The following is a 9,978-nucleotide window of genomic DNA, read 5'->3' as shown; positions in this document are numbered from 1 at the left end:
GCCACTCTGCAGGATATATTCAACTCTAGGTAAATCAGGGGGTAAGTGGACACAGAATGCATTAGTGGAGGGGCAGAAAGGGAAGGAGTTGGAGTTGAAGCAAAAACCAGATCCTCACTCTATCCAAAGGAGCAACATGCTTTGGCCTCCCGCATTCAGAGCCAGCAGGAGCCCAGGCAGAGGAAACCACCATTTCCATCTGTCCTGAGAGGACAGACATACAAATCACCAGGGAGCCTGGGGGAGAAGGAAGCTAAAGCACACAGAGGAAGAAGCTCAAGAAGGACTGGGATTGAGAGAGAGATTGAGAAGAACAAGGAGGATCAATCCAGGGCACCTCTCAAGGAGATCAGTCTTTGGCCCCCGACCCCTCACCCACAACTGTCCATCCTCTGCTCTGGATTGCTACCTGACCCTTAAAGTAAACAGTTTCAAAACTGCAGCAGAGTTCGGGGTGGATGGATCTGGGAGAGATGGGTGGAGAGGCACTTAAAGTGGGGTGGGAAAGAGCACCGTTCCTCTCATCGATTACTCTTTGGCAGGGAAAGGATTACAGAGCACTAGGAGTGAAAAAGACAACCGCGAGGGATTGTCCTCTGGGACAAAGCCACAAAGCTGGCTTCTCCAAACCTCCAGCATGCCCCTCTCCCGGATCCTTCCACTGGGGGCCATCCCACCAGGGATGCGGGGAGGAGGCATAAAAATCCCGACCTCCCAATTCCTGTGAGAAAATCATATATTTTCTATTAAGTGCCAGGCACTCAGTAGGGCTTGATACATTTTCATTATTAGTATTATTTTTTCTTTAAGTATACCTATAGTGGTGGAGGCACAGACTTTGGTTTAAAACAACCCTAGCTTTAAATCCTTGCTCAAATTCCACTATTTGGCTGCTGCAGAGAGATTTACCACCCCTCCAAACCTGCTTCCTCAAATGCAAAATGTAATTAATAACACCAACTTTATGAGATTAAATTATGCAATGCCCCAGGAACAGGGTCCAACTTATAGTTAAATGGGAACAGTTAGAATAACCATTTATTTGTTAGAATACCATGTATTTGTTGGTCTTTTGTGTTGTTTACTCTTATTGAACTGCTTTTCCCTTCTCTCTCTATTTATTTACTTATTTGGGGTGGGGAGAATTTCTTTGGAAACCATTTGGAATTCTACTCCTCTCTTTCAATGGCACCATTTTTCCAGCTCCCTTCTCTTCCTCCCAGTGTAGTGTATCCATTCATGACTTCATTCAATAGATGCCACTGGTACCATACTTTATTCAAGGCACTATAGTATACAAAGATGAATAAAACATGGTTCCTTCCCTCAATGAACTTTCATCCTAGTATGGGGAACAGATATTTTAAAAATATATAAATAAGTGAAGTAAAATATAAATTATGGGTCCTTTGATAGAGCACAAAAGAGGAAATGGTCAAATATGAATAGATCTAGAAACGGATTACAGAGAAAGTGATTCTTGACCTAGTCTTGATAAACAAAGTCTAGAATCAGATAACCCTGGATTTGAACCTATGCTCTGCCACTTAAGAGCTGTGGTACCATGACTGTGTTAACTAATCTAATCAAGTGTCAGTCTCCTTGTGTAGTAAATGAAGATAATAACACCCACCTAAAAGCTTGACAGGATTAAATGAGACGATAGAGGTGAAAGCCCAAGGAATTGGCAGATAGTAAATTATAAACACATGCTATTTCTCTTTCTATCCTCCCCTTTTCCATCCTACCTCCTCCATGCTAACTCTTTCCTTCTTCCTCTTTCCTTCTTTCCATCTTTTGGTTACTTTGGTGTCACCTGGAGACATTATAAACACACCAGTTATTAAGGAAAATATGAAGCCACTTGGGCTGTAGGCTGACCCCTGGAAATGGTCCACATGGAGATGTTGATTCACGGGCAATTTCTGTGGTTACCCATAAAAATGTGTCCATCTTGTCCATGGTGTGCTTTAGACCATTTTTCCCAACTTTTTGAGAAAAATGCAATGCATAGTTGAAACAGGAGACTTGCTAAAAATTGAGCTCAATTTCACCTACAACATTGTGATGGTTAATTTTATGTGTCAACTTGGCTAGGTTACAGTGTCCAGTCGTTTGGTCAAGCACTGGCTTGCTTGATACTGTGGGGGTATTTCAAGATGGGTTTTGCATCTATAGTCAATTGATTGCATCTACAATCAACAAAAGAAAAAGGCCCCGGCAATGTGCGGGGTATCCTCATCCAATCAGTTGGAGGTCTTAAAAGCTAAAACTGAAGATTTCAGAGGTCAGAAGAATTTCTGCCTCAACTTCAGCATTGGCTCTTGCCAGAATTGTCAGCCAGTCAGCAGCCTCCACTAGGGAATTCAAACTAAGGATTTCAGTATCATCATTATCAGTTCTAAAGACTCTGTCACTTAAAATGAGCTTAGTCTGATAACATATGTGCTTTCACAATTTCATTTGTGATGATTTTTAAACTAGGTTTCCCTAGATCTACAAATTAAAATTTCAAATTTCCAAGATTATTTTTTCTCTCTTTGTCATTTTTTTTTTATTAATAAGAAGAACTTGACTAATCTGTGTTCATCTGTGTATCTTTCCGAACACTCGAGGAACCATTGAGTTAGCAGTTGGAGTTAGATGCGATAAAAGTGCCTGGAAAACAACTTATTACGAGTAATGTTTCCATCACTTGTTGAGCTGCCTTTTTCTGTCCTTGTGTGTGTGAATTTGAAATAAAATTGTTAATAATTTTTTAAATTTTCTTACATCAATTCTTTGATTAAAATGATGAGGATTTGATTTCTTAATGCAAACTGCCATACCAAGAAGGCACATGGAAAACTGAAAGGAATTGAGCTTGCTTCTGTAGAGAAGACTAGGAGGCAAATTACAGGTCAATGACAGTCTGTGATGGGATCTCTTCTTTCCCAGGTTGTTGATCTGGGGACTATTTCCCTTTGGCTAGTACCTTCTGGCCCCAGAGAGCAAAGCCTGGCCCACCACCCCTGCTGGGAGTTTAGCTAATCCTTACATCAGCAAGAGCTGACGCTGTTTCCTCATCCCACCCCAGGTCCAGCCAGACCTTTTCTACACTCTACCTTCCTCCTTGGAGAAAGCTCGGGTCTGAGTCCACCTGAAGGTCTTCATCTAAAAGGGATGACATTCCTGGAGGCCCCTCTGTCCCCTGCCTCCCCCACCACGCCCTGTACTAGGCACTGAGGTGTACAACCTTGCTGTGTGCAATTGTAAAGAGAGTGGAGGCAAATATCAGTAAAAGGCAGGTGGTGGAAGAGGCCAAGGCGATCCTTTCTCCTCGACTAGGGGGAAGTGGAGCTCGCTGCAGCTGAGCTAGTGAGAATGGCTTTCGGAATAAAACCCACCCAGCATTCCCCGTTGTGTGCGGGGCCCACATCGGGGACACTGGGCTGGAGAGCAGTGAAGGACGTGAACTGTCCCGCCACCCTGCCCGGGTGTGAACCAAGCGCTGCCAATGATTAGCTGTGTGCCCTGGGCAAGTGACATAGCCTCTCTGTGCTTCCGTCTCCTCTTCCTTAAAGCGGGGGTAATAATAACACCGACCTCAAAGAGTTGTGGTGAGGAGGAAACGTGCGTGGCTAGGTGAAGCTCGTGGCATCTGCAAACGGTGCTGAGTCGCCAGCTGGGTAGATACGCCAGGGTTTCCTGGAGAACGAGGTGCGCGCACGTGAGTGTACATGAGCCTGGCTACGTAACTGACTGATTCCGCCCGGGGAGGGGTGGGTGTGCGTGCCGACACCGTCTGGGACGACGTGGACCATGCACCGCTGGGCTCGCAGCAGCCACAGGTAACGCGCCGGGGCCTGCTGCGCCAGCGCGGGGGCCGCTCGCGGGTCTGCACGGCCCGGGCTCCAGGGGGGCTGCGGGGGAGCCCACGCCGCGCGCCGCCCCGGACCGCTGGGCGCCCGTGTGTCATCCCCACTCTCACGCCGCCGTGACACCTGCTTCGACGTGCGCGTCAGGGCTTAAAAATAGAGGCCGCTGGGTCAGCGGGGGGCCGGCGGGGGCGGCGGCGGCGGCGGCGGCAGGAGAGGGCCGTGGCCGTGGGGCTGCCTGCGCCCGCGATCCGCCGTGGCGACTGAGACCCCGCGCGGCGCCCGCGGAGAGGTAGAGGGGCGCTGCCTGCCCAGGCGGCGGGACGGGCCGTGGGGGGGTGGCGGGGGGACCCCGGGAAGGGACGCCCGAGCCGAGCCGGCGGCGCGCCCCTGCCCTGCGCCTCTGCGCGCTCGGCGCCGCGCCACCCGGGATGGCAGCGGCTGGGGGCGACAGCCATGGCCCGTTCCCAGCGCGACAGCAGACGGAGGGGGAGGGGGGCAGCGGACAGGGCCCGCGGAAGGCGGCTGAGGGGGCTGGGGACGCCCAGGGTGTACCCCGGGCCGGAATGGGGCTCCCCCACCCCAGCCCGAACACACACGCGAGGGGGAAAGAGTCCCCCGGAGCCCCTTCCGGGACCCGGTCCCCTCCCGCCTTCCTCTGACGTCCCCACGGAGAAGGGAAAGGTTGTTTTCCGGTAAAAGGATGGGGGTCTTTGGGCCTGAGCAGAAAGACAGATGGGGGGGTGCTACAGAGCTAGATTTCTGTGCTCCCTCGGACACCCAAAGAGGCAATCCCCTCTGCCAGTCTGGATCCCGAGGCCCTGTGATTTGGCCTGTCTTGGCCCTTTGGGGGGTGGGAGGGGAGGAGGGAGAGCTGGCTGGACCCCCCAGACAGGAGGGGACAGCAGTGGCCATGGGCCAAGATGGCCTCCGCTGCTGGACCCTCAGCCAGGAGGCGGGCAGGGGGCTTCTGCCCACACTTTCAATCAAGGCAGAATCCTGGGTGCTCCAGGAGTAGGGTGGGGGTCTTTCGTAAGACTCCCTCCGAGGCTGGCCCTGCCCAGACACAGGTCAAGAGCCAAAGCTCGGTCCTACTCTCCAAAGAGTGGGCTGCCCCCCGGGGGGCCGGGCCACCCCTGCCGAGCCCCCCGCTCCTGGCTGAGGTGCTGCGGGGGCTCACTGGCCTCCAGCGGCAACTCGGATGCTAACTCTGAAGCGCTGGGACCCCGGCCCTGCCAGGCTCCCTCATGCATCCTTGTCCCCAGCTCCCTCCCCAGGGACACAGCACCTGCTTAGCCTCGGAAATTCTCAGGGGAGACATGAGGTTTGAGCAATAGTTGCCTTGGGCCGAACTAGGGAGGGTCATTGGCCCATTGGGACCATTCATCAGCATCTTCTTCCCATGGCTCATGCACTCAAAACGCACTTTTCCTCTTTGCGGCCATTCCCACATGTCCCATCCCCCAATCCACTTTCTCCAGCGACCGGCTTGGCGCTGAGGCAGTGCCAGGGCAGGACTGGGTCAAAGCAGCCCATCTCGCTGGCACTGAGGATGCAGGCCTGGCATATGTCATGCCTCAGCTGCCTTCCTGAAATTTCTCTCTCGGTGGGTCCAAAATCACCCTCCAACCCATCCCAGCTTCCTTGCCTCTTTGCCTGTACCCCCAGGCAGAGGAGACCCAAATGTGTGTGTGTTTGGGGGGGAGGGGGGGAGCAGAGGCCCAGCAGCTGGGCAGCTCCCTCTGCCCGTAAACAAGGACATGTGACTCTCCCACCCCCTTGCATGGCCGAGCCAAAGCCGAGCTAAAGGAGCTGCCGCAGCTAGAAAGAGAGGACAACCCTGCAGGAAACTCACCTTCCTTCCTTGGAGAATCTTCTCCCCAGGGCCCAGCCCAGGTGGCAAGAGAAAAGACAGCTGGGCTGGACTCACTCAGGTGGGCCTCACATCCTTTCCTCTTCCAGGGACAGCCACCTGGTCACTGATCCCATCGGTGCCGCGGCCGCCCCTGCAGCTGCCACCATTACGGTCACTTCTAAGATGTGCCCCGGGAACTGGCTCTGGGCCTCCATGACTTTTATGGCGCGCTTCTCGCGGAGCAGCTCCAGGTCTCCCGTCCGCGGTAGAGGGAGCCTGGAGGAGATGCCGGCCGCTCACCATCCCTTCCTCAATGTCTTCGAATTGGAGAGGCTCCTCTACACGGGCAAGACAGCCTGCAACCACGCCGACGAGGTCTGGCCAGGCCTCTACCTCGGGGACCAGTAAGTATGCGACAGCCCTGGACCACGGCTGAGCACGCTTGCGCACACGTGTGTGCAAGAAAGGAGAGGGGTGGCAGAGAGGCATTGAGTTGTGCCGTTGGTTCAGATGGAGGGAAGGGGGCGTACGGAGGGCCCGGGGGACTTTGCCCAGGATTACGGCATACCCAACCCTGGACAGAAAGACTGTTCAAGTGGTAACCTCTCCTTCAGTGAGCAAGTATTTATTGAGCGCGGATGCAATTATCAGGCATGAGAGATGACTCTGACCCTCCATCTATGGTGCTATGGCTTGGGGAAAAGGCAGTCGTTGGGATGCAGGCACCGTGAGTAGGAGAAACCAAAGGGCTTCTTCTTGCAACCAAGCAAAGCAGCAATGTACGCTTTGATTCTCCAAGATTGGGCCATGGAGAGCAAAGCTTCACAGAAAGAGCAATCCCCTCTTCTCTCCCCCTCTCAAGGGCTTGACCATACGCAAGGAGTCTTTCCCAGGCTTTCTCTTTCTTACTCTTCAAAGCAGCCTCATGGTGTAGGTATCAGATGAGGTTACAGGTAAAGAAACTGAAGCTCAGAGAAGTGGTGACCGGCCCAAGGTCCCACGGTTGTAAGTAGCAGAGCCAGGACTTAAGGTCCAAGTTCAGTGCTCTTTCTACCCAAAGAGCTCGCACTGGGCAAAGCATTTGTCCTGAGATGGGTCACATTGCCTGAGAAGCACCTACTGTCAAGCTGCGGGACCTGGGCAAGATGAACACCTGAAGGTGACATCCTCCTAAAACAGGATAAACTGGAGCAACTGGTAAAATATAAGCAGATCCTGGGTGTCGATGAGAGTTCAGAGTAGTGGGGGAGCTCGGTCGGAATCCTCCAACCTCAGGGCTAGCAGGAATGCTGAGTGAGGGCCGGTCCAACAGCCCGCTGATGTTCAAATCCCCTCTGCAACATCCATTCCTACACGCTGCTCTCTCTCCGCTTGAATAGCCCAGTGACGGGAAAATCTAGTTCTGTCTGTCATGGTCCTCCAGGTCCCTGTAAAACCCTGTCTCCTAAGAGCACCCCTCAATATTTTTTTATGGTGATTATCCACCCCACCCTCTTAGTCTTCTTTTTTTGCAGGCAAAACATCCCAGGGCCCTCAAGCAGTCCCCCTGGACAAGACGGCGGCGCCCTGCCCGCCTGCGTCCCTCCCTTTTGGGCCACTTGTCTTGAGCAAGGGCCCGGAGCCAGCAGGGTCCTCGGGCTTGCCCACCTCCCTCTACCTTCTCCTCGCTGCAGGGACGTGGCCAACAACCGCCGCGAGCTGCGCCGCCTGGGGATCACCCACGTCCTCAACGCCTCGCACAGCAAGTGGCGCGGCTCGCCCGAGGCCTACGAGGCGCTGGGCATCCGCTACCTGGGCGTCGAGGCTCACGACTCGCCGGCCTTCGACATGAGCATCCACTTCCAGGCGGCGGCCGACTTCATCCACCGGGCGCTGCGCCAGCCAGGAGGTAGGAGAGGGCCAGAGGGACAGGAGCAGTGGACAGTGACTTAGCGGGAAGCACGAGGGTCCCAGGCCGGAGGGGAAGGCTTTACTGACGCGAAGGAAAGGCTCAGGATGTCAAGCTAAGGAAAGGAAAACCAACTCGTTTCCATGGTATCCTCTCAACCATGTTTAAAAAAAAAAAAAAGACAAAAAGGGAAAGAATCCAAAATGTAAGTGCCTAGCTGCAGTGGTGAGCTTACGGGCAATAGGTTTCTTAATATACTTCTTTACGTATTTCTCTCCTTTCCAATTATTTTTACCTTGAGCATGTTTTGTTTCAGTAATCAGAAAAAATATAAATTAAACTATTATTAGATAGTCCCCGTACTACCTCACCCCTCAAAAAAATAAGTGGATAAGAGAAACAAAAAGAAAAAAAAAAAAAGGAATAGATATAGCTCAGTGGTTGAGTGCCTGCTTTGCATTTACAAGGTCCCCGGTACCTCCTAAAAACAAGAAAAATAAGAGAAACAGCGGGATGGAAGGGTGGGGAGACTGAAGAAGGGCCAAATTAGCACAAGGGTTTTCCCACAAATTCACTCAGTAAATAGCAACTGAGTCTCCATCGTACAAGGCTCCCCTTTGCAGTGTGACACCCTTTTCAGCTTCACACTCAGTGGCAGGTTCTCCAGCTGCCCCTTTGCTGGGACAGGTAACTTCATGCCTCTTGTCTGTCCTCTGCCCCGTCCACCAGCACCCCTTCCCCATCCACCGGCACCCCTACCCCTTCCTCCTGCCCTGCGCACGTGGCCCTCTCCCCGGCCACCTCCAACCCCGCGCCCTCCCCGCTGCCTCTGCGTCTCCCCTCGCAGGCAGGATCCTGGTGCACTGCGCCGTGGGAGTCAGCCGATCCGCCACCCTGGTGCTGGCCTACCTCATGCTGTACCACCACCTCACCCTTGTGGAGGCCATCAAGAAAGTCAAGGACCACCGAGGCATCATCCCCAACCGTGGCTTCCTGAGACAGCTCCTGGCCCTGGACCGCAGGCTGCGGCAGGGCCTAGAGGCATGAGCGGTGGGGGAGGGAGGTCAGGCCGGGCCCATGGGTCCCTGGCTCCCAGCCGGAGAGAGGGGGCCCAGGTGGCAGGTGGCAGGAGACCCAGACACCCCATCCTTTCCCCTAGACAGGAGAGCGAGAGGGTCCGGGGGGCAGGGGGCAGGGGCCAGGCCCCAGGTCCCCATTCCTCCTTGCCTGGAGGGGATGGGCAGTCCCATCGGGCAGTGCGGTGGGGGTTCAGCAGGTGCTTGGTCAGGAAGGAAGCAGCTAGACTGTAGGTCGAAGATGGTTCTGGAATTTGGACAATCCAGGGCGCTGCCAGCAGTTCACAGCCCTTCCCCTCTTTGTGCTGGAGTGTTTCCCTTTCGCTTAGGAAAACAAAAGGGCCAGCTGGGTCCTGCGCCTGTGAGTCAGGGAGGCAGCCGGCGTGAACGTGATGGGGTAGAGTTGCGTGGGGACAATAGCGTCGGGACAGACGGTGAAGATGGGTGTTCAAAGCTGTGAAAGCAGAGCGAAACCCACAGTCCTGGTACTCCAAGCATATGAAGAGGGGGTGGTGTGGGCCTTGGCCCTGTGCCCACGAGAGCTGCCAGTGGCCCAAAATTGCAGCGAGTCCTGGGAGTATTTCAGACACTGGGACTGTTTCCATGGTCAATGGCTTACTGGATCCAAGTGTCTCCAGGAAAAATAAAGATGGTGGACAAGCATAGAGCCTCTTGGAGTCATTGACACTTTTGAGTTCTGAGGACGGCAACAATTTTGGCTCCCTCCCATCTGGGATAAGCCTCCTTCCACCTTTAAGCCTCCACCGGTGCTCTGGTTTCTCTGAGTCCATTTTCACACACTTTACCTTCAGGTGTTGTTTCCAACTGAGCCCACACAGGGGCAGCCGAGGACTGAAAACTTCAAGTCTGCAAACGCTCTGCGTGTCGTTACTCAGCCCGCCCGCCATCCGCCTCCGAAGCTTAAAATAGGTCTCCAGGTTCATATGCTCAGGTGTGTCAGAAATTTAACTTTATTTTCAAAAGCTCAACCTGATTTCTAGATCAAGCTTCCGTCCTGATGGGATAGCAGAATGTTGAGCTTAAATCAATCCCGCCCCTAAATCTCCTGCATGTTGGGGGATTGGATTGGGCTTTACTTGGGGCCAAGTTGGAGGTGGGGGAAGGGGGACAAAGAGGAAGGAGGGATGTAATTGCTTCCTCTGCTAATCTTTACAGGTTTGCCTCAGAGGAAATTAACACAATCTCCTTAGTAAACTTAGTCAAAACTTAAGACACTAGCCAGAGAAAGCAGCAAGCTTCTTCTGTCATTCATACTGCTACCAACTTCCTCCTTTTAGGCAG

At 53.4% G+C, this 9,978-nt stretch overlaps 1 protein-coding gene across 2 annotated transcripts; it reads left to right on the top strand.

Annotated features, from left to right (window-relative positions):
* Positions 1-3,722: 3,722 nt before the first annotated feature.
* On the top strand, positions 3,723-9,339 carry DUSP26 (dual specificity phosphatase 26). Of its 2 annotated transcripts, none has more exons than XM_058289861.2 (4): positions 3,723-3,830; positions 5,820-6,116; positions 7,386-7,600; positions 8,448-9,339. In XM_058289861.2, the coding sequence occupies exons 1-4, from the start codon at positions 3,802-3,804 to the stop codon at positions 8,645-8,647; spliced, it is 741 nt and encodes a 246-aa protein (XP_058145844.1). In that variant the 5' UTR covers positions 3,723-3,801; the 3' UTR covers positions 8,648-9,339. The 2 variants fall into 2 exon arrangements, with proteins under 2 accessions (XP_058145844.1, XP_058145845.1); XM_058289862.1 differs by lacking the exon at positions 3,723-3,830 and adding an exon at positions 4,041-4,149.
* Positions 9,340-9,978: the final 639 nt, after the last annotated feature.

This window comes from Dasypus novemcinctus, chromosome 29 (genome assembly GCF_030445035.2).
Source record: "Dasypus novemcinctus isolate mDasNov1 chromosome 29, mDasNov1.1.hap2, whole genome shotgun sequence".
Lineage (NCBI taxonomy): Eukaryota > Metazoa > Chordata > Mammalia > Cingulata > Dasypodidae > Dasypus > Dasypus novemcinctus.
This window is presented reverse-complemented; position numbering and strand designations above follow the sequence as displayed.

Excerpts from the sequence above, each read along its gene's own strand:
- DUSP26 (XM_058289861.2), top strand. The coding sequence starts at position 3,802 with ATGCACCGCTGGGCTCGCAGCAGCCACAG. Across the intron at positions 3,831-5,819 it reads TGGGCTCGCAGCAGCCACAG|GGACAGCCACCTGGTCACTG; the intron begins GTAACGCGCCGG and ends TTCCTCTTCCAG. Across the intron at positions 7,601-8,447 it reads GGCGCTGCGCCAGCCAGGAG|GCAGGATCCTGGTGCACTGC; the intron begins GTAGGAGAGGGC and ends CTCCCCTCGCAG.